Raw genomic sequence first — 24,780 nt, forward strand, 5'->3', positions numbered from 1 at the left:
TTGCATACAGAAAAAAGCATTCAGTCACAGACCCTCCCCCCTCCCCCCACAGCTTTCATGTTAAAATATACATGAAAATATTTATTTATTTTTACAAAACCCGGCTGCCTATCCTGGCATGTCCCTTTCTCCCTGTCTTCCTTTCCTTAACCCTCTTCGTCAAAGGGACTAGGATTTCCTATTCTCTCAGACACTGGAACTAGTGGGATTCATGCCAGGCTGGCCGTAGGAGATAAGAAAAAACAGCCTTACTTTTGCTTGTTAAATTTCTTCATCTGCACTTCCACATGACATTACTCTAATGAAGGTCTTGATATCAACTCCTAACACAGGCAAAACACCCCTTTATGTCCATTATGTACCTTCTAACACTTGTGATTTCTTTTCAGTTTCTTTGTCTGCCCGCCTGGCTTTGAATAGTCTGTCGCGCACAGCCTTGGTCCAGCCAGCCAGCAGTGGACATCCTGTGGTTTCCTGTAAGCCTGGTGGTAGATGTTTATCACCTGGATGGCCTCCCCCAGACTCGCCTGCCACAACTTTGAATGCTGTTCCAGTGGGAGGGGCAAACCACCTAGGAGTCCTCTTCGGCAGAGAGTCTGCCTGACGGCCGTCCATGGGACTCCACCTCCCCTACACCCGAACCTTGCACCAACCTTTCGGCAGGTCACCGGATCTTCTCAGCCGCATCCCGATGATGTTGTGTTTCTTGAGCTTGACGATCTTCATAGCCTTATTACACCTTAAGCACTTCCTCCTGGGATAACTCAATCACTTAGCTGTTTGGCTTCAGCAGAGCCTCCACCTGCCCTAAAACAGTATTGGACCCGGGACTTTAAATTTAACCACCAATCAAAGGAAAAGGAAAAGAAAAGTGGTGCAGAGTTGTCTTGCCTGCATCGCCTCACCTTCTCTCTCAGCCCCTCCAAAAGGGGGAAAACAAAATGCCAAAACAAACTATACGTCAAGGAAGGACCTGGCCAGTTTCCTCCTCCCAGCCCTACTGCTATGATAACAGGACGTCATTTCACCCCCAGGATCTCACTGGGGCTGACCCGTAGTCCAGCCAGGGTTGACCACAGCCCCTCGTACTGGGTCGTTTCTCCCCTCACCCCGCTGAACGTGGTATGCAGTACTACTCTCCTCAGACACTGTCAGAGGCGTTCTACTTCTGATGTCCTGTGGTACCTTCTCAAGTGGATGGCCACCTTCTATTTTAGACGCTGGTGCCCAGCCTCCTGCCATCCTATTCCACTGCCTCTTTTGCTGCTCACGGCCAATCCTGCCAGAAGGGAGAGCCTCCTTTGGCTCTCCTGTTCCTCTGACACTCCCACTTCAGCCGCTGCAGAGAGCCTCCTCTGGCTTCTCTGCCTCCTTGTCACACCAATCTCTGCTGGTACAGAGAGCCCCTGCTGGTTCTCTCTCCCCAGGAGTATCCCTCACATCACTCGGCTTGAGAGTCCTCTCTGACTCTCCTCCTCTCCTCCTGCTGTCTTGCTCTGTGACCCTTTTTATCTCTGCCAGCCAGTGATTGCCAATGACATCACCGGCTGGTTTCAGCTGGATAAAGGCGCGACTTAGGACCTGCGCGGGTTTCCTCCCGCACTCCAGCTATGCCGCGGACCCTGCTGCAGGTAAGTGTTTCTCTTTAATTATTTTTGTTTTTTCTTCTTTTGTACATGATCCTCACCCTCGGGGATCCCCATTTGTCATTTGGGGCTCTTCTAGCTGCTCTCCTCCATGACACTCTGCTTGCCTTGAATCTATATGTTGAAATCACTCATCATCACTTTCTTCAACCTTGTTGTCTTTCTTCCACTTTGCTGAAATTCTCCTCCGTGCTTCTCTTCCTTTAGTTAGTTCACCTCCCCGTCCCAGGTCCTTCTCAAATCCTAATTTTCAACATTTTAGATACAGTAGCAAGCTTGGCTTTCTCTTACATATGAAGAAATATTAAGATGTTAAGATAATCTCCACCTTATCTCATATGTATCATTTCTCACTATTCTTTTACCCCCTTCTTTGCTCTTACACCTTCTTCCTTTTCAGCTAGGCACTACAGGTGCCTTTTCAGTTGTTCTGTTCCATTCTTCATTTATATAAGTCTACTTTCTTTTCACTCCCTCTCTGACTGTGCTTCAGCTCTCATAATGGAAAATGCCTTCCACTTCACTGCTTGTTGTATATAAACCTATATACAGTCAGTTACCTATTGACATAAAGTTCTTCGATACACACTGCATGAGCAAGTTCAAGATACAGTGTAATGTATCTACAAAGTTTATTACAAAAGTATAACATTTGCATATTTTTATACTTTACTTCTATCTGCCACTATATAGTGAATTTCTCTGCCAGAAACACTAGCATTTCTTTCTGCTGAATTATTTAGATTGTAAACCCTTTGGAGCAAGGAACTCTGTGTCACTGGAATGCCTTAGCAATGGGATGCCAATAATGATAGAAGCTCCACACACAAACACTTATTAACCTAGCTGGTGGAGAAACAAATTCTGTATTCACTACAGCCTACATTATATGAACAATGTAACCTCGCATGAACTAAAAAACTACTTAACATGCATGAAATTGGGGTTTCCCTTCATAAACTTCTCATTAGTTTGTCCCAGCAAACTCAGTCATGAATTCCAGGGACGCTGCTGGATCCTGAGGTAAACTGACCTGCATTTCCTGACTTATACTTTCTGCCATCCACCAATGCAAGTGTTCTTCAGCACTGTTATAAGCAGTGAAGTTGTGCGTGGACTGGCCCATTTCACAGCCGGAGTTATTATAATCATCGTATATGATTTCTGCTTTTTATTTCACCTCTTTCTTTGTTGTAACATTACATCTCTATCATGTCATTTGGGCTTCCTGAGCTTGAAAAACTCTGCCAGAACCACAAGTGGGGAAAATGTGGCAAGTCTGTCTCAGTTTATAAACATGACAGAACATTTTTTAATGCGACAAATGGAATCGAGCAAAAAGGCATTTAAAGTGAAGCACCTATTAGGTTGTTTCACAGTTTCTGTTAAGGCTAAAGAATTATTTCAGTAATAGATAAAAGATATCTAAGATGAAAGGAACCCTCCTAATGTGGTACAACCAAAAATTTCTTTTAAGGGAACACTGGTAGCTTTGAATCAGTAGGCTTGACTATTTTGTGCAAATAAAAGAATAGGCTGTGTAAAGTGCTTGTTTATATAATTTGATGCTTTATAACTATTTTTCACTCTTCTCCCTGAGATGTTCCTATAATCTTTCATGTTTCACCTAATTATTTTTCATTGTTTCATAGGATAGGGTTTCTATAAACTCCAGCTACTTCCGCATTCAAAATATACATTTACCAACAGATATACACTTTTTCTGCAAGGTCTATGACATGTTTCATGTGTTAACTAACTCATCTAAGCCACATGTGTCAACTATATTAAACCCTCTCAGATGAATGGCTTTTAAAGCATAATTTTCATTATATTATTTTACGGGATTATGGGGGTGCCTCAAAACCCTAGTCTTCACTGCCTCGTGTATATTCCTTTGTTGGAAAAAAAGTTAAGGGATATCACCCTGACAGAAATGCACTCTTGGTGAGGTGTTAGGTAGCCAGCAACAGCTTTAATTTATTGCTTTCTGGCAGAAGCTACAACCATTGAGGCACTGAATACCTGGACTCAGTCCGGCCTTTGGAGTCTGTCTCAATGGTCTAAAGGGGCGATGGTAGGTCTAGGGCAGCCTCCATTCCTCCATACTCTTGCCTAGGCATATGCACTGAAGGTCTTAGTGTGATCTATACAGGCCAAAATGATAAAGTGACTTGCATTTATTGGGCTTGTCAGCCACAAACTGATTAATCAGGTATCTGACTAGATCTTTTGTGTGTACACCCTGATCCAAAGCATACACACACATGTATATTAAACAGTGACATCTTCTTTTCTGTCCCAACACTGGATGACAACTTCGGTTGCATTTTAGTTATTACTCAAGATCACAATGTTCATGGAAAAAGTCAAAACATAGTCCATTCTAATTTGAGCTTAGCACTGCGAAACATCAGTGGAAAAAAAAATGACCTAATTCAGCCTTAGCAGCACTTGCTTAGACTAAATCTGAATTTGGTCGAACACACAGATATAGGATTCTATAATACCAAAGCAAATAATTGCAAGGAATTTCAATGGAGCATCCCACAAAAAGTTAGCAAGTCACTAATGAAAAAACTTTCTGCCAATTGGAAGTTTGCTCTTCTCCCATTCAACTGACTTTTCCCTCTTACTCAGAACTATGCCAAGGGCAGTGAAATTTTTTAGTCCTTTGGCTGCAAACCAAAATCACAACATGGCTGAGACCTGGGAGATGGAAGCCTTCAAGGTGAACGTGCCCAAGGGTCAGTGTTCTACAATGAGTCCCAGGTCAAATAATAATTTGCTGTTAAAAGACTTCTTAGACTAAATAATAAGCAAGAACAGAATAAAATCAATAACAGAAAATAATACACAGAGAGAAAGAAAAATACTTTGTTCAGGAACTACATTTAAACCAAACTTTGCCCAACCTTGAACTATACTAACCAGAAACAAGTGTTTCTAAATTAACCATCTGAGAGTAAGAATGACATGTTTTAGAAGCTGAACACAAGCACCTGAGCCCATTTCACAGAATTCCATTTATATCTGAAGCCCAACAGTGATAGCAATAGTTGTAAATTAATGTCAATGTTTTATGCTTCATCAAGCCAATTTGTATTACACTGTGCATTTCAATGTAGATTTAAATAACGAATATTTGAATGAGCAGAGGATATAGACAGTGGTATCAAGTGATCAACCACTATAAGTTGTTACAACATAACTGTTACACTCACATACTCCTGTAGCATACAAGTATAGTAACACACTTGTAACTTTGTTTCATTCAAGCTTAAAGTTACAGCAGTTTAGCTAACCTGCATTTACTATAGGAGCTCATAAGTTATGTTATAACAACTGATACATGCTCCCAAGGAGCTGTTCGCCTTGCCCTTTTAAAGCAGTAAAATGTTGCTTTTGTCCGCAGTAAGAAGCCACTGGTGCAGCCATTTGTTACAAAGTGCAGAGAAGCATAGAAGAAAGTTAGTTTTTCAGTAAATCTAGCCTCCTACTTTCCAAATTAGAACCCTTGTTTTCTACATATTTATAAGAGTACAATGTCCATAGCATCTTTATATTTTGGCTAAGAACTAATAATTAAGTACCACATTACAGCTGATTTATAGGGACCTACTTAACTCATGGTTTCGCAGATTCTGCAGAAGCCATGAAACCTGGAATTGTCCGTGAAATACACAAGGAAATAACTTAATAAAAATAAAATGCTGGCTCTCCAGTGGGAGCTACCAGGCCTCGCGGCTGGGAGGGGAAGGTGCCAGCTGCGGGGGGCAGCATGAAGGGCAGCAGACAAGACAGTGGCTGCCCCCTTGTCTCTCCTCCTTCGACCAGGGCTTCTCCACCAATCAGCACCATTAGGCAGGGCAGCACGAAGGGCAGCCAGCAATCAAGATGGTAGCTTCCCCCTCATCCCTTCTCCCTGTGTTGAGGCCTCTCTGCCAATTAGCTCCAAGGGGCAGGCCCACAAAATCTGGTCTGTGAGCGGAGTGGGCCATGAAAAACCCTTTGTCTCACCACAATTTAAGTACGTTTATTGACTTAATAAAAACCTGAATGCTGTTCACATGGGACTAAATGATGAAACGTATTAAGCATAGGAATGAAACTATTGAAATTGAAACTTTCAATTAAGGTAAGCAATGTTTATTTCTTTATATTTTGAACAATATTTTGAAGAAATGTTGCTTTTAAACATTCAGAATGTTTATGGATAAGAAACTGCAGCAACAGAAAATGAACTGCCTGGAACATGTACAAGAGGAATCTTCATGTCATTGATTGCAATCAATAATTAGCCATCTGCTTTGCACATAATGCACTACCCAGTCCCCTGCACCATAAAGACAGAGTGCAAGGCACTTTTATTCCTAAGCCTGTTTTAAATAAATGCAAACAGAACCAGCTGTAATAACTAATGATGGACAATGTTACAGCCTATAGCAAGTGACAAGAAACTGTGTTCCCTTCAGTACTGCGCACAGCTCTTTATGTCTACTCTAGACCTTACAAATACGAGAAGTCTTATCAGAGTCCACTCTAAATACATGTAATAAATTCATTAAGAATGTTAATATTAAAGGAAATCAGGTAAAATCCGTATTTCAGGCTGAAATGAACAGAATTCTAGGAGAAAGGAGTGAGGGCACGCTTGCAAAGTTGCAGGTTTAACAGAGATAACTGAACAGAGCACAATGAAACTAGGCAAGGGACACATACAGGGAACTAATAAAAAAACCGAACAATGCACAACAGATGAAACTGCCAAAGCCTTAGCTGATTTGTGAAATAATCATCCAGCTTTGCAACAAACCTTCAAGCTCCAATAATATCAGAGAGCCAAAAATTGTCTACATGCCCAAATCAAACAGCATCTTGGATCTATGCACCTATTTACAAGGGAAGGCAAAAGCATTTTCAATATTTTACTTATTTTATCTTCCTTATTTACTTATTAAAATAGAGCACAGATCCAAATGTTTCTTCTCCAGTGTTTCCTCCCCTAAAACACCACATGCTTCTTTGTTGCACAGCTTATTGTCTTCTGACTTATTGCTGATCTGCTATTCCTCAAACAATTTTCTTCCTTCTGGGGTTTCTGCTTTGTGTAACGTGACAGGTTTAGTGCATATATACCGTCTTCACATCAATTCACAGGCTCACCAGATCTGTGTAAGTCATAATTGCATAATACTCATACTGCTGTCTGGGATTCATTTAGTGCCCCAAATGTTTGATTGCTTCAACATACTTAGAAGGGTATTAGGGGAGCAGGGGTGGGGGGAGGAATCTACTGCATAAGTGAGGGACCATTTTCTGCCACCTACAAAAATAATGTAAGGCTTGTTGAAAATACCAATCCAGTTATGTTGTAAATGGAAGAATTGGAGTGTTTGTTTTAAACACTTCTGACTTACCAAAAATCCTAACACTGCTGGATCAAGAAGTCCCAAGTAGGTGGCTTAGCTGAGGTGCTTGCAAAATGAACATATTGCGGCAAGCTCCTATGTTACCTGGACACACTTTCTGCAACAATCCTGGTTGAATCACAGAACTCATATCTATAAATGATGTGACTGTCCATAATATTAACCATAAATCTCATTGTATGAAGAGATTCATGCTACCATTTATTTTTATTTTTTTCAATTGTTGTTTGAGCAGCCAAGGTACAGAAACTTCTTTTCTCCTTCAGTTGTTGATTTGTAGCAATGGAAAAATAAGTAAGTTCCTTAACCTTAAGAAGCTGAGCTTGTGGTGGTGGTCCCATGCTGGCCAGACTGCTGTTCTAGCTGAACAGTCTGTTTTGGCAAGTAATCCCGTGACTCATTAACATATAGTAGGAATTAGCTACAGGTGTGTAATGTGACAGTCTTACTTTAAAAAATAAAACAAAAAACCCCTCTGAACATCAGTAATGCATCACCATTGGTACAAGAAGTAAAAGATTAATTATTTTCCTATTAGTACTTCAGTTTTTTGTCCTGTGTTGCATAACCACTAAGACACAAAAACAAGAACTAAGTTACATTGTAAGTATGTGCAAATCACTGCAGTTTCCATATTCCTAAAGAAAAAGCAGCACCACTTCTAAATCCTATCCAATTTCTAAATTAGGGTGCTGTTACAGATTACTTTTAAAATATTTTAAAACCTGCAGAACATTATGCTGTCAACATTAGAAGAGTGTCAGAGCAGTCACAGGCCAAGGCTTAATGCCCTCTCAGACCTGCACAACTATGACTTGCCACTAAAGGGCCTGACAAGCAGGGATGCAGGTAGAAGCCAGGATTCTCTTCCTCCTCTGGGATGGGAAAGGAGCGGGGAGGGTGGGATACAGCTTGGAGGTGGGGAAACCACCACAGGGCTGCAACTTCCCTTGCTCCACAGCCAGCAGAAGCCAGCCAGAGATGCAGGTGTTTGAAGTAAACAGACAATGGGGAGAAATAAAGAGAATGAAGTAACAATAAAATAAGATAAAATAAAATAAAATGAATAAAAATTTTAAAAATCGACCAAAGTCTTACAAGTGTTTTACTAAAGTGGGGTTGGGTTGGGGAGGACTTGGGTTAGTAGTCATATCAGGGCAGAGCTGAGACCCAGAGGGCTTGCTGCATGCATGTCACACTAGGGGCAAGCTGAGATCCAGGTTGCAGCCTGCCTGGTGGTTTCCAATCTCTGGCTCATTCTCTTCATGGAGTTAGGTACTATGATTGCTTCTGCTGTTTGTATGGGAGTGCTAGAGCAAGCACCAAACTGGTGAGCTGCACGTTGGTGCTCAGAGTGGTCAGGGTGTGCTGGGTTTGCATCCCCTGTGGGTGGGAGAGGGTGTTGGTTTCGGGCCAGCACTATCTCCGTGGGAAGCAAAGTTCAGGAAGGTTGAAAGTGTGCCCATGGAGCAAGGGAGTTGAAAGGAATAGGAATGGTGTATCCTGGGATGCTGGAGGAATGAAATTAGAGCATTTTATCTCCCTGGAGAAGACTAACAATACCCTGGAATGACTTATGTAAAATGGATCAAAGATATTTGTCAAAGTGGCATAACTTTAAAATGAGGGTACTTAGCACAGGTTAACACCTTTTTAATGGGTGAATGCCTTTATTATATCATAGATTTTTCATAGATATTAGGGCTGGAAGGGACCTTGAAGATCATCAAGTCCAGCCCACTGCCCCAGGGGTAGGAAGTCAGCTAGAGTCAAAGGATCCCAGCAAGATAAGCATCCAAGCATTTCTTGAATGAATCCAGAGTAGGTGCCTGCACCACTTCTGGAGGGAGTCTATTCCAGGTCTTGGGGGCTCGAACCATAAAGAAATTTTTTCTCATGTGCAGCCTAAAACAGTCTTGTAGGAGTTTATGACCGTTGGTCCTTGTTTTTCCTTGGGGCTCTGGAACAGACGTTCTCCCAGATCCTAATGTACACCCCTTATCTACTTATAAGCAGCCACCAGGTCCCCCGCAAGCCTATGCTTTTCCCTGTTGAAGAGTCCCATGGCTCTCAGCCTCTCTTCATAAGGCCTATTCTCTTGCCCTCTGATCATGCACGTGGCTCTCCTCTGGACTCTCTCAAGCTTCTCAATATCCTCCTTGAATTGCAGAGCCCAGAATTGGATACAGTACTCCACCTGCAGCCCCACCAAGGTCAAGCACCATGGGAAGATGACATCCTGAGATTTACTTGAAAAGCATCTATAGATGCAAGCCAGGGGTTTTTTTGCTTTACCAACTATGATATTGCATTGGTGGCTCATGTTCATCTTGTGGTCAGTCATGACCCCCAAGTCTCTTCCAGCAGTGGTGCTAGCAAGTATAGCACTGCCAAGCCTACAAGTATGCTGTGGGTTCCCCGCCCTCCCAAGGTGGAGTACCTTACCATTTATCGGCACTGAAATGTCATCAGGTTTGTATCTGCCCACTTACTAAGTTTATCCGAGTCAACTTGGATCACTAGCCCGTCCTCAAGTGTGGATGCTATGCCCCAAAGTTTAGTGTCATTTATTAACTTGACCAGTGCACTTCTGACACCAATATCCACATCGTTGATAAAGGTGTGGAAGAGAATCGGTCCGAGGGCAGAGCTTTTAAGGACGCCACTGGTCATAAAGGGCCATAATGATTCGCTGCCATCGACCACTACTCTCTGGGTCCAACCTCAGAACCAACTTCCCAGCCATTGGACGGTGGTGTAGCCGAGGCCGCGGCTGGCCAATTTATCCAGGAGAAGGTCATGGGACACCAGTTCAAAGGCTTTTTTAAAGTCCAGATATATGATGTCAATCTTCTCCCTTGTCATCCATAGAAGATGAGATTGGTTTGGCAAGACCTACCCACGACAAACCCGTGCTGGCCGTCTCTCAGGATGCTGCCCTCAGCCAGCTTATCCAGAAGGGTCTCTTTGATCATTTTCTCAAGAATCTTACCAGGGATTGAGGTCAAGCTGACTGGCCTGTAATTCCCAGGATCTACTTTCCACCCTTTCGTGAAGGTAAAAGGTAAGACTATAAACTTTCTTATAGTTTAAAGGTAACCTGTAACACTACCCTTTCAAGTACTTTAACCAAAAATGTGTGCATTTATGAAGAGAAATTAGTGTCTCATCAAACACAGGAGGCACACAAAGTTGTAGTCTCAATAATATGTTTATACAAAATCAAAAATGGCTAAATTTAATCAAGAAGCATTAATCTGATGGTGCTGGATACCACATGTGCTCGTTGGTTTGTCAAGGACACCTGACTGTTGCGTGAAAGCAAGGAGAAACATCTGCACATAACATTGACTGCACAGAAAAGAAATGGGGGGGGGAAGCTTATAAACAGTATTAGCACATCAGCCAAAACCCCTTCCCATATATCTTAATGGTCCATTGAGTTATTTTGTGACTTGTAGAATGGCCCTGGCAGACGTCGCATCATATTTTCATGAGCATGTCCCAATGTTCAGATTTTTAGCTTGTGGGTTTATAACAGATATTTTAGCACTGTACAGCATTGCTGTGTAGTCACTACAATTAGAAGTGATATACTGCACATGTTAAAACAAGATTCCTTTCACAAGTGTTACAAAAACCAAAACCAAAAAAGTCTATTTGTTGCAAGGATCCAGGCCATTAATTATTTTTAATGATGAAATTCCCTCAGCATTTCCATTGTAAGACACTGAATGTGGTTATAAAATCCAAGATACGGCAGTGACGAAAATCGCTCACAGCCGAGGATGATCACTCCCATGGGCCTTCATAAGCTCCATGCTTTACTTGGCCCAGGAAAACTTGGGGCTTGTGAAGATCAAGACTTATAGCATAAATGTTCAAAGCAATAAGAAATTAGTTGGATGATGTTACACTGTATTAGGAAAGGAGACTGAACACAAGGAATATGGCTTCATGTGCAAAAAGGGTTATTATTAGCATGTTTAAATTTTAGCAACACTTACTGTTTGTTTTTTTGAAGAAAATGCACAGTCAGCATGTGAGTCACAATTTTTAGAAAAAAATAAAACATGGACATATGTAACAATTAAGTTTTTTTCAAGTCTAGCTCTGCTAGCAGTGGTCAAAGAAACAGTGCTAGCAACTGAAAAAATTAACAAATATTAACCAATTAATTCTGTTCATGCATATCAGATATCCTAGCTGGGGACTGCGAGGCAAACTATTCACACTGCATGAATGGCAGAAGGAGGCACCTATTTAATTCTGTCAAAATATTTTGGCTCAGAGGGACTCTTGGTTTCATTTTTCTCCATGTTGCCTATCTGTATTACTATATTATTAATATTTGACATTTCTACACCTGCAACATTTGTACCATTGTAAAAGGGGAAGTGCAAGGCAAAGACTTGATATCCATGGCACCATACACACAGAGCAAAAGCCAGTATTTATCTCAAAGGGTATGCACAAGGTAAGTCTTCATACAGAGAGAGTAAAATATAAGAGCTATAATAAAAGTGTGGAGAAAATTAATTGTTAGCGGAACTGTAAGCAGGTGGTTGTGCCTGCTCCCATGCAAGTGAGCTTTGTCCCTCTAAGAACCACTCTCCCAGTCAACAATAGTTCATAAGTAGGCTTGAGCGGCCTCCCCAGCTGACTTTGCCATTCAGCCAGTCTCCGTTACACAAAAAAAATAACCCTTGACCCAAACAAGCAAAGCAAAAACTTTAGCTGTTCTCCAGGAAGCAAGAGAGGGCCCTATTAGCAGTAGCGTAACTAAGGGTGGACAAGAGGGGCACCAGCCAACTAGGGAGGAGTGCCAAAATCTTCCCCCACTCTTGCAAAGTCCACACCCCAGCAGCAAGAGCAATCCTACAGCATTATTCTTGCAGCACCTGGTGGTGCATGGATGCACTGCTACTGCTGCTTTAAAAGCAAGAGCCAGAGCAGGCAGAGCTCAAGGTAACAGCAGCAGCAGCTCCACAGCCTCAGACTGCTTTGGACTTCCCAGCATGGCTAAGACTTCTGTGCCCCGGGCTCTCAGAACCACACCCCTGCCCTCTCCACTCTCTCCTTGCTACACCTCTAACTTTGGTCCTTCCTAGAAGTGAGCTCCTCTGGGTTTCCATCTGCCTTCTGGCCACAAACTGCTCCTACTTCAGCTCAAGCAGCTTGCCCTCATTCCCTTGTACTTTTAATCCGCCAGCTAATCAGCCACAGCTGGGCTGCTACCCCAGGGCTGTCTGCCCTACTTAAATGACCAGATCACCCTGTTACAAGAGCTTAGACCTCATTTAAAAAAGACAACATATTATGGATCAGTGTGGGAAAACTTTGTATCTCCATATGCTGATATCATCATATCAGGAGGTCAGTCCCTTGTGCCTGTTAACTTTCACCTACACTTTCCCAAACTACCCAATCATTCATGTAATGTAGAACTGCAAACCCTTTTTCTTGTGTGAAACATCAGCTTTAAAAAAGACACTCTAGTTTAAGTAACAGTGCACACCAATAAAGACGCATACATCCCTCAGGTTTGGGATTCGGCTTCTTTTTCCTTGACAGATTGAAAGCTTCTATTGTAGTAGAAGTTAGAATATCATAATAGACACTCATAGCGCTTTGTACTCTTCATAGTGATTACTCATCATCCTGTGAACTGAAGCAGACAAAATAGTTTTGATAGGCAGAGCACAGGCAGCTGTGACCTTGGAAACAGTAGCAGGTCTTATCTTAGAAGTAGGAGAATGATTGTATCCTGCCTGCACCCTTGAATTGATCAAAACTTTACCTACCAAAGAAGCTTAGTGTAAATCTGAAGTAGAACAGTGATTCCCTCACATCTTTTACAAAGGAATTAAGGAAAGCTGAGAAGAATTTTATATTGCTTTCATAAGTATATGGGCAGGCAAGGAAAAGTGATTAGCTAGAAAATCAGTTGATCAAACAGAGAATCTTTAAGTTGAAGGCTTTGGGTGACAGCTCTCCCAGGATTCAAACTCCTGGTGCTTTGGGATCCTGAATACAATGAAAACAATAGGACTGTACAGCATGGCACTGCCTTGGCCTCATTCTGCTACACTCACCTGTGTTTTGATTCCCTGGAGTACATGTACTTCTGCAAACTATTCTAAGTAAATCACAGTAAAACTAGGGAAATTGTCAACAAGATGGGGATAGGACTCAGGCAAAATTCAGCAGACGTTTTTTCCTTCTACCGTATAATATGATAAACAGACCTTGGAGCTCCAGGCTAGTATATACAAAGCAGCAAAAGTGCTAATTCTCTGATGGAGTCTACAAGGTGCCTTGTTGTAGTAAAAAATGTATGGGATATTCAGACTTTTAAAAGCTGTATGTATCACTACCATAGAGACAGCAATCAGTGCTCGCTGCTGATTTGAAAATGAGACTGGGAGCTAGGAGATGCAGAGTTCCAATCTTATCAATATGGCTTCACTTTGATGCCTTAGATAAGTTACTGAATTGCTCTGCTTTAGCTTTCGCAATACCATTTGCCAAATTGGGATAACAATTCTTGCTTTTTGGGGAGGATGTCAGCTAATATCCTCTGAAGCCTCTGAAGAGGAAAAAATATACACATTAAATTATTAATTAGTAAAAATAGCTAGTAAAAATTAAAAGTCAGTTGGAATTTTTTAAAATAATGTTTTTGTTTGGTTAAAAAGGTCTTTTTCCCCCAAAATAAAACACTTCGGAAAAACTATACTAAAAAAACCCCACCAAATATTTTTTTTATAGAAAGTACCATACCTTTTTTGGAATTCTTCTAGCACCTATTAAAAAGATATTAAATCAGAAAGGCAAAATATCTAAATCTGTATTTCTATTCACAGTAAAGGTTGTTACTACTCTCAGTCTTCCATACTGGTGCTAACATCATAAAACAATATTCATTGTGTGCCATGATTGATCATATTAAGTGTCTTTTCAAAAGTATCACAAAAATAGAATCAAGTTACACTTTTAAATAAAAATAATACATAGAGTTTCCAGTAGAATAATTCTTTGTTAGGCTAACCAGATTACATATCATTTAATGCATTTATTTAAAAGGTTAGGGGCTAGGTTACAGGGTACAGGGCTGGGTAGATGAGAGTAGGATGGGATTCAACACCGACAAGTGCAAGGTGATGCACCTCGGGAAGAACAACTGGCACCATACCTACAGGCTGGGGAACTCCCTTCTCCTCAGTGCAGAGGCGGTAAAGGATCTTGGAGTCATCACTGGTGCCAAGATGAACATGGGCCGGCAGTGTGGGGATGCAGTCAGGAAGGCCAACCGCACCTTGTCATGCATCCACAGATGCATCTCGAGCAGGTCCAAGGAGGTGATCCTCCCCCTCTACGCAGCACTGGTCAGGCCGCAGCTGGAGTACTGCATCCAGTTCTGGGCACTGCACTTCAGGAGGGATGTGGACAGCATGGAGAGGGTCCAGAGGAGGGCCGCTTGCATGATCGGGGGCAGCAGGGCAGGCCCTATGAGGAGAGGCTATGGTACCTGAACCTGTTCAGCCTCCAAAAGAGAAGGCTGAGGGGGGATCTAGTGGCCTGTTACAAACTAGTCAGGAGGGACCAGCAGGCATTGGGGGAGTCCCTGTTCCCCCGAGCACTGCCTGGAGTGACCAGGAATAACGGTCACAAGCTGGCAGAGGGGAGGTTTAGGTTAGACATCAGGAGGCGCGACTTCAGTCAGGGCGGCTAGGGTCTGGAACCAGCTTCCAAGAGAAGTGGTGCAGGCTCCTACCCTGCGGGTGTTTAAGAGGAGGCTAGATGAACATCTTGCTGCGGTCATTTGACCCCAGTACTCTTTCCTGCCATCACAGGGGGTCGGACTCGATGATCTGCTCAGGTCCCTTCCGACCCTACAAACTATGAAACTATATTCTTTACATACCTGTTTCAAATTGTTAAAAACACATTATATATTTTCTATGAAAATAACTGACAATTCAATTCACTATTTTATGAAACACTTTTTTTGGTTTTTTTTTAAATAGCCAACAATTCTTTGGCCAGCAGCATTTGGTTTGTTTAAACATAAGCCATCATTCCACATACGCTTGTCGTTAAAGCAAGGAGAGTAAAAGCTTTGATCAGGTTATAATCAGTTACTTTGTATGTAAGTCCTAAGGTAACATAATCAGGGCAAGTCTCTCTTACCTTGAACTAGATCTTGATTTAATGTCTTCCTTTGCTATTCTTTCACTGCCACTTTCTTCATTGTTCTCTGATTGCATCTCACATGCCTGCCTTCTTTTCTCCCATTTCTTTTGCTGATTGGAGATTTCCACCTCTACCTGTGGTGCATGTTCTGTTCCCACCTGCAAACCTGAGGAATGTGCCAGGCACTTAGAGGAGCTAGACAGTTTTTGCTCTTCTCTGCCAGAGTCTGCTAGCAAAGCAGGAGAAATTTCAGTTTTTAATGCCTCCTGTGCAGAGACTGTACTGTCCAATTTATCCATATGGTCCTTTTCTTTAGATTTCACTAAACTATATGAAGCTTTTATAACTTTTCCTGGGGAATGTTTGGTCTTTATACCTTCAATATTTTCCTCCCTGCTGTCTTCACAGCTGCCACAACATACACAGGAATTAATTAGACAGTTTGTGGCAGCTATACTGAGTTTATGGGATTCATTCTCCTCTTCATCAGCTAAAGGATCAGAAGACCCAGGAATACAACCAGTGGCTACTTCTGGGGTTGTTTCCAGGGAGTCTGAAGTAGAGGGAGATTTGGGATTAAATATTACAGTAGCAGATATTTTCATTCCACCAGTCCTATGGGCTATCATCTCTGCTGTCTCTGCATCATCAGCGTACGCATCCCACCCATTGAGGTATAATTGAGAATCAGGGCCTTCTAAACAACTGCATGAATTCTGAACAGAGATACCAGACATCTGTTTGCTATCTTCAATGCTGTTGTTATTGGTTAAGTCGCTTTCTGCCTGTTTCAAAAGTAAAATCGCTTCTGTCTCGTGAACATTTTCATACACTAAGGGGTCCCTGTACTGCACACTCTGCTTTGAATTGTGGCAAGGGCTGTTTACCCAGGCAAAAGTGTCATTAGCTGAATCCAACCCAGCAAGAGCTTCACCAGCTCCATCTAGATCATCCATAAAAAACACCCTGTCTTCTTCATCGGTTAAATTGTGAAGACATTGCCTGCTTGGGGAGGCCTCTGAGCTGGAGCTGCTTCTTATGCCAGATCTATGTGCTGGGGACTGGCAGATGCTTGGTGGGGACAGCAAAGATGACATCTCATCTCCTACTCTATGGACCATCCTATTCAGCTGTTCCAGTTCCTGCTCATCATACTGCATAGAGCAAGCTAGTTCAATTTCTGTGTTTTCAGCTTTTGCTGAAAGCTCTTCAGTGGGTAAAGTTGCTGCTAAGGCAGGCGTAATGACAGATGGCACTTCAGGATCTGTTCTGACAGGAAAATCCAAGTCTTGGGATATGCAGAGGTTACATTCCAGTGTGTGCAACTCATCATCAGTTAAGGTCTGGAGGAGGTCCCTACAAAGTGAAAAGCACAAACACGATGTTGCATTTGTACATGAGAATGGTAACTACACCATGAACACTACAAGCCACTTTCACTGTTAGCGAGGAAAGGTTTGAAAACAGACACAGGGAAGGACTGCCTGCAACTTTCAGCAGCAGAATTTCAAGTACATGTGATCTTCCAGGCTTGAATATGAAACTAGATTGGGGAACATAGGTCATAGGATTATTTCTGTTCTTGTGTCAAAAGCAAAACATAAACAATCTCCTCCTCCCCAAACCAGAACCAAGCAATATAACCCTCCAAACTGCACCCCAATGTGAGTGGTTTCCATTTTAGATATATTAATAGTTCAAATTAAGCCTCCCACACTGTACTTTGGTTAGGGTACAGATTTGCCATTCTGGGAACTAGCCACTGGAGGTAATTGCACCCAAGAGCACTGTTGAAATTTCCAAGCCATTATGTGGACAGATAGAAAGAATTTATTAAAAACATTAATCAACATCTCTTTTGCTGTGCTGACTTACTGGAAATGTCAGCCTAATTGAGAAAGCATTTTAACATATTTTGGAGAAGCTCTAACCCCTCGGTCTTATTATAGCTCTCACTGTCTATGGTAAGTTAAACTTTTTTTTTCATTTTCCTTTTTGACTTTCATTATTAACACATTAATAGTGAATAACTGAGAAGCTGATAGAGGACAAGGCTTGGCCATTTTCCATATTCACTCTCTCCATCATCTGAGTGCTTCTTTGAGATTCTGCTCCTAGACAACATTATTTAAATAGCTGAAATAATACTCCAGTTCTTGCTTGTGAGTGCTGAAAAAGAATATTTACTGGCATTTTTTCTTTCAGTTCTAACAATAATACTTACTGTTCTTGAGAGTAGTATTAACTTACAGTGCCATCTGAATGATTTACCTGAATGGGGTTGTTTACGGCTGATTCAAGGTCCTTCTGGGAACCTTTCAATTGATGTCACTCTGGGCTTTAGCTTTCAGATCCTGAAAGCACCGTGAGTCTCTCTACTTAATGCTCAGAAACTGGGAGCATTGAGTTAAAACCACATAAGGAGTAGGGACCACAACATTTCATTCTGAAGCACCTAAGTTTTCAGCCCCTTGCTATGGTAATGAAATCCACAGCTCGGAGCTAGATCCAATGTGTGGGAGGAGCTGACTGCCTCAGGAAGGAATTTCACAGTAGCTGGTATGACTGAACATGAGCCACCTAACCTAGCTAAGAGAAAATATTGCAGAGGAGGATGCCTTGAATCCCATCTTCTCTTGGACTTAGTGAAGCAGAACTCTTCCGGGCTGTACGAAGGTGCCTCCCTTTACATGAGATCCACAGCCCCGAATCCTCTCCTAGGGGTAAACACTTCAGCCTCTTTGAAAATACTGGGCAAGAATCATCCCTTTCAGTCAAAATGGAGCAAAAGAAGAAGACAAGAAAAGGGTGGTGCCAACTGCCTTTTATCCAATGCTTCCTTGGTTGGAGCACCTACCCAGGATACAGAAGATCTGGGTTCAATTCTCTCTTCTGCCCGAGAAGATTCAAACCCATATCTTCCACCTTCCGAGACTGTGCCCCAACCACCAGTCTATAAGGCTCTTTGAGATGGCTCTTCAGATGAAGCTGTCCCACTTTTCATGGAGTACAGGCTCACTAGTCATAGAAAAAGTACTAGAATGAGCAGGGGCGTTCTCCAGGGACAAGCAGCAGCATATAGTTGTGCTGCTGCTGTTTGTCCCTAGGGAAACGCATGTGCGTGCTCCTTTGGATGCGTCCTTAGTGTCCTCCTTCCCAGGTAAGTGCTCTAACTACCAGCTGTCTAGCTGCTCAACACTTATCAAGCATGAAGCTCTTCACACATCAAGACTCCAAGAAAGATTTACTCAAGTTAAAAGGGAGAGTGAGTGACTCAAGAAAAAGAAATAGACAACCATCTTCCACATTTATTTCCAATCAATGGCTTTCATGCCAAAATTGTTAAGTAAAAAGTCAAACAAGATTTTTCTGACTACCATTACTGCAAGATCAAAATGTAACCTGAAAGTAAGTCGCATTGTATTTGACCCAAACATCATATAATAAAAACTGTAGCATCAAACAGTAGCTGGCAGCTTGGATAACGATAATTGAGGCACAATAAAAGACAGCATATGCATTTCTGCAGTGACAGTGAATGTACATTGTTAGTCTTAATAAACCATGCTTTAAAAGAAATCAGTTAACTGAGAAACATGACTCAGAAGCAAGACTTGTATATAGCCATGTTCAGTCACAAGGAACCATTTGTACAGTCATTTTTATAAACATAATCACAGTATGTGGATTGTGTCCTCCACCTTCCACCTACAGCTATGTTCTCTCTGGCAGATTTGTTTTCACTTCAAAATGCTTATTTAAAACCATTACATGCACATCTTGAAATTTAATACTTGCCTGGCAATTTGTTCAGTCTTAAATTTCTTAGAAAGATTAACATATAATCTCACCAAGGCTCCAATATCTTCTACGAATTCAGGCCAATATTGCTATCAACGATGTATTATAAGATTTTAAAAATATGTAAGTTTACAAATTGGTTTGATCCCTAAAAATTACATAAATATTTCATATAATTTCAAAGATAGTTTAATTAAAGAATCATTGGTGTTTGTAAAAGGAGAGAAATGCTTGATAGCAGTATTAAAACAGCTGACAAGGTGCGATTACAGTTTATCTTAATTTTTTGGCATAAAATTAGTTGCTATTCTTATTACTGATCGGGGATGTTTGACACTGTGTAAAAATATCAGGCAACATGTTCTATACCAAGCAGTTTATAATCTGAAGATCTAACCTGGCAACAGCCCAAGGGAAACAGACCTTTGTGTATGTACTGAATGTCACTGAAATCAGGGAAGCAGAGTTCACTGCAGAATCAGGGTCTAACTTTCTTTTTTTGAGAGCAAGTATATATACACACACAACACTGAAGTGCTTAAGCAATACTCCTTCGTATTCAAAAGAAAGGATCACATCCTAAAAAACTGTTATAGCAGGAGGCAACCTATGGAATGTAAAACCACTGGAGCTGGCCTGCAGACCCAGACACAAAAAAGTATAACAACTATTAATTAGCTGGGTTTTTGGTCATAATTAAGTATTACTTACAACTTAACTTGCTTTGCCAAATACTACAGTGGGCACAATGTGCATGAAGAATCTACCCTTTAGCTAGCTTCACTTCTATAATCATAAATTAATTTATGGTTCCCACAAACAACATTTTAAACTAAATCGAAACTTCAGCCCTAGTCTGGGTTTTTGTTCAGGCCTCTGTCTGCTTAAGAACTAAAACTTGTCCACAGATTCAGAATCTATTTTGTTCTCATAATCAGATTTTGTTCAGTTCAATTTCTCTTCTGGTTTGAACTGGCATGTTTCTATTACCTTCAAAGGCGGCACTTTACAACAGATTAGTATCTAGATTAATGTTTGTGCTGGAAATTTATATAATCTTTTTAAAGTTATTTAAAAATCACATGCACAATTACACTAATCGTCCTAAAGAGCTCTTAATTTTTAATCAATAGTTGTCTCACCACAGGAACGGAGATATGATTATTTCTTATTCTCAGTATAAGCAAATAGGACCCAATTCAAAACCTATGATGTCATCTAGGACCACTAGCAGACTTTACACTTCTTGTGGAATAAACATGTTAATCATGCAATAAACTGTAACACATCTTACAGGAGGAATATTCTGCACTGGTCCAGTCCTGCAGGGAGCAAACCAGGAAAGCCAAGGCTGCAACTGAACTCCAACTAGCTTCGAGCATCAAGAACAATATAAAGTCCTTTTTCAGATATGTGGGGAGCCGGAGGAAAAGCAAAGGAAACATTGGACCCATGCTGAACCAGATGGGACAACTGACAATTGATGCCCAGGAAAAAGCCAACCTATTAAATGGGTACTTTGTGTCTGTCTTTCATCAGTCCCATGGGACGCCCATGCCCACTACAGGACAGGCAGGTCCAGGTGAGGGAGATCCCCTGCCATCCATCAATGCTGACCTCATGAAGGAACACCTTGAGAGGCTGGATACCTTCAAGTCAGCCGGCCCTGTCAATCTGCACCCCAGGGTACTCAAGGAGCTGGCGAGCGTCATAGCCCAGCCCCTGGCACGGATCTTTGAGAACTCCTGGCGCTCTGGTGTAGTGCCCGAAGACTGGAAGAAGGCCAATGTGGTGCCGATCTTCAAGAAAGGGAGGAAAGTGGATCTGGCAAACTACAGGCCCATCAGCCTGACTTCTATCCCAGGGAAGATCTTAGAAAAGTTAATTAAAGAGGCCAACCTTAATGGACTGGCTGATGCCAACATCCTGAGGGATAGCCAGCATGGGTTTGTTGTGGGTAGGTCTTACTTGACCAATCTCATTTTCTTTTATGACCAGGTGACCTATCACCTGGACAAGGGAGAAGAGAGTGATGTCATATATCTTGACTTCAAAAAAGCCTTCGATCTGGTATCCCATGATCACCTCTTGGCCAAACTGGCCAGTTATGGCCTTGGGCCCACCATGATCCGCTGGCTGGGAAATTAGTTCCGTGGTCGGACCCAGAGGGTGGTAATTGACAGAAGTCAATCATCGTGGTGCCCTGTGACCAGTGGGGTCCCCCAAGGCTCTGTCCTTGGACCCATATTGTTCAACATCTTCATTAATGATGTGGACACTGGAATCAGAGGCAGACTGGCCAAGTTTGTGAGAGAGAGGAGCCACCAGGCTCCAAGACTTACGGGCTAATCAAAGGTTTAGTGGCCCCGGGTCCGCAGCCCAAAGGAGCCCAGCAGAGATTCCCCTTACCCAGGTGTGTCAGGAAGGGAGGGGCCGGTAATTCCCCCGCCAGTATAAAGAAGAGCCCAGGATGGGCAGGAAGCAACAATGCTGAACCAGAAAGAGGAGGAGGAGGAGGTAGAACATGACGGCACACGCTGCAGGGAACTCTAAAAGCAATGTTGAGTGCTGGTAGGAGCCTCTGGCCATTTTCTGGTCCCTGCGGGGAGTAGAACTGTTTGTTTACCGGGGGGAGCTGGCTGGGGGGGGAGAAGGGTACCGTAGTAACCCTAATAGAGGGGCACTACTGACTTTGGGGTACCGTACTATATGTAATAGTGGCACAAGCCAATAGTATAGACTTAAGTTGTTAAGAGAAATCATGGCAAGCTCTACAAGGGGCTCTCAGAGAAAGAGAGAGAGCCAACAAGAGAGATCGACCCATCGAAGGTCAGGTTTGATTTCGAGTGTGGCTGCAGACAGCCGGAGCCGCGACAAAGGCCAGGAGAGCCTTCTCTATTTTCGTGTTTTCTTTTTGACCTGTCTTTTGTTGTTTGTTCGAGAGGAACTGAGGACACGTGGCCGGACCAATTGGCTGGCCACCTCCCAGTGGAACGGGTGAGGGTGTAGGGGTGGCAGAGCCCTCAGAAACTCGGGACCTTGTGGGACGCCGGTGAGACTAATAATTGGACTACATGTGAAGGTATCTGAACCAACTCTGTTAACATCAAGTCGTGGCAGGAGAAACATATGCATGTAAGATCCCCAGTTATAGCTGATAACACCCTAGACGGTGTCCGTCAGGTCCACAGGGGACGGCAATACTCGACAAAGTTCACCGATGACACCAAACTCTGGGGCAAAGCATCCACACCAGAAGACAGGAGGGCAACCCAGGCTGACCTGGACAGGCTCAGCAAATGGGCAGATGAGAACCTGATGGTGTTTAATACCGAAAAATGCAAGGTTCTCCACCTTGGGAAGAAAAATCTGTAGCACCCTTATAGGCTCGGCAATGCTACGCTGGCTAGCACTACGGAAGAAAGAGACTTGGGAGCCATCGTTGACCACAAGATGAACATGAGCCTGCAATGCAATGCTGTGGTAACAAAGTAACCAAAATGCTGGCTTGCATCCATAGATGCTTCTCAAGCAAATCCTGGGACGTCATTCTCCCCTTGTACTCAGCCTTGGTGAGGCCGCAGCTGGAGTACTGCGTCCAGTTTTGGGCTCCACAATTCAAAAAAGATGTGGAGAAGCTTGAGAGAGTCTAGAGAAGAGCCATGCACATGATCAGAAGTCAGGAAAACAGACCTTACAACGACAGGCTGAGATCTACAAGGCTCTTTAGCCTGGAAAAGCACAAACTCAGGGGTGATCTGATGGCCACATATAAGTTTATCAGGAGTGACCACCAGGATCTGGGGGATTGTTTGTTCACCAGAGCGCCCCAAGGGATGAGGAAGTCGAATGGTTATAAACTACTGCAAGACCGTTTCGGGCTGGACATAAGGAAGAATTTCTTTACTGTCCGAGCCCCCAAGGTCTGGAACAGTCTGCCAGCGGAGGTGGTTCAAGCACCTACATTGAATTCCTTCAAGAGTAAATTGGATGCTTATCTTGCTGGGATCCTATGACCCCAGCTGACTTCCTGCCCTTCGGGCGGGGGGCCTGGACTCAATGAGCTTCCGAGGTCCCTTCCAGCCCTAATGAAATCTCTGAAATCTCTGAAAATCTTATGTTCAGACAATTTATTATGCAATAAAAATGGCAAACTGGCCACAAAGATGTTCTATATTTAATTGCCTTCTAATGTGGAACATCTTTGTGGTTGGCTGGCTTGAACTACACTTTAATTTGACCACATGGCATAGGGCTCCAGCTCCCACTGACTTGAGGTCATGCCTTACATCCATACTATCCACCAGATGGATAAAAGAATTGCTATATGCAATCTGCCAAAATTATTTTGGTAATCTGTTGGCATTATTTTGAGTTTTAGAATGAAAACAATTATTCCCTTAAACTACTGCCTTAAACCAAACATAAATCTGCTAAAGATTGTCCCAGGTCACCAATTCAAAACATATCAAGAAATACTGTATTTATAAACTGATGAAGAATAGGAATCATGATTAATTCCATTTTCTTTGATTTTGTATAGAACAAATTACCAGGGTTACAAAGATGCTTTAAAGATGCACAGTGAAGCTTCTTTTTCTTATAAGATATGAAATAAACAAATATATGAAGCACTTCTGGCCCATAGATCAGCCTCATGCCATTCATTTGGCCCAGGGGGCCAAAACTTTGAGCACCATGGTTGTAAAGCATCTGATATAGGTCACTCTAAACAGGATACTGAACTACCTAGACCTTGGTAATTTTTATGTTCCTGGGACAAAAATAACAGGCTGTATTTTTGTGGGTCTCTATTTCTCTGTTTTCACAAAAAACTGGCAGGCAGAGAATCTGAAGGCCAACACTGACAGTTACACTGTTTTTCCTTTTTTTTTTTTTTTTTTTTAATAGGGGTTTTAAAAAAACATTGGATATAAAAACCACTTTGGGGGTTCAGCTGCTTTCATTTCAATTGACACATCGTCACAGGAATGCAATTTACCTTTGACGAAACAGAGAACGTTTATCTTCAGCCAAATACCACAGAAAACAAAAGACTGAACCATATTCTTAAAGCTCGCTGTGGTTGTTACAAGCTGTAGTAGTAAAAGTTTACATTGCCTATTGTGAAAACAGTAGGCCTATTACACTCTGTCGGTGTAATCTAGACTGTAGATATTATTCCATCAAGTGCGCATACAGACATTAGGGGAGGTTAGCTCAAGTTAAAAATGGCCACCAATCTAAGGTTAAGTCAGGATGGGAGGGGGTGGGGGATTTAGGAGGCAGGCAGAGTTGTGGGGAGAGGGTTCAGGGATAAGTGGGGGTCCACAGGAGGGTTTCTGGGGTCAGGAGGGTTTGGTGGGATCAGTGGGTCTCAGGTGGTCTGCAGGAGTGGGGGTGGGGGGGAAGGAAGGAGGACTGGGGAAGGAAAAACTAATTACCTGTCCTCCAAGCACAAGAGATATGTGCATAGAGATTCAGTTTGCAACTCCTGTTCTTACAGTGGTGATTCAAATTCAATGTGTTAGGATTCTAGGTATCTATAGCAATCACCATGGAGATGTTGGCATTTATCATTTGTAAATACCCAATATCAGTGTGGAATTACAGATATTTACTACACAGTTCAAAGCCTCCAATTAAGTGATTTTTCTTTAAATAATACCCGCCCGAAAAGGGAGCTAATATAAGCTGTTACCCCA

General features: G+C 42.3%; 1 protein-coding gene and 1 long non-coding RNA gene across 5 annotated transcripts in view; one reads left to right on the plus strand and one right to left on the minus strand.

The window, feature by feature from the left end:
* ZFYVE28 (zinc finger FYVE-type containing 28) overlaps positions 1 to 24,780 on the minus strand; it is a 299,535-nt gene that overhangs the window by 55,865 nt on the left and 218,890 nt on the right. For all 4 annotated transcript variants that reach the window (XM_090035435.1, XM_090035434.1, XM_090035433.1 and 1 more), the window contains exon 8: positions 15,272 to 16,630. In XM_090035435.1, coding sequence (XP_089891561.1) covers positions 15,272 to 16,630 — 1,359 coding nt within the window. The remainder of the gene's footprint in view (positions 1 to 15,271; positions 16,631 to 24,780) is intronic.
* The window catches only part of LOC149870026 (uncharacterized), a 71,390-nt gene continuing 52,257 nt past the window's right edge, over positions 5,648 to 24,780 (plus strand). The window contains exons 1-2 of the long non-coding RNA XR_016440673.1: positions 5,648 to 5,784; positions 9,950 to 10,142. This is a non-coding gene — a long non-coding RNA (uncharacterized LOC149870026). The remainder of the gene's footprint in view (positions 5,785 to 9,949; positions 10,143 to 24,780) is intronic.

This window comes from Crocodylus siamensis, chromosome 2 (assembly GCF_052110815.1).
Source record: "Crocodylus siamensis isolate JL-2025a chromosome 2, ASM5211081v1, whole genome shotgun sequence".
Classification (NCBI taxonomy): domain Eukaryota; kingdom Metazoa; phylum Chordata; order Crocodylia; family Crocodylidae; genus Crocodylus; species Crocodylus siamensis.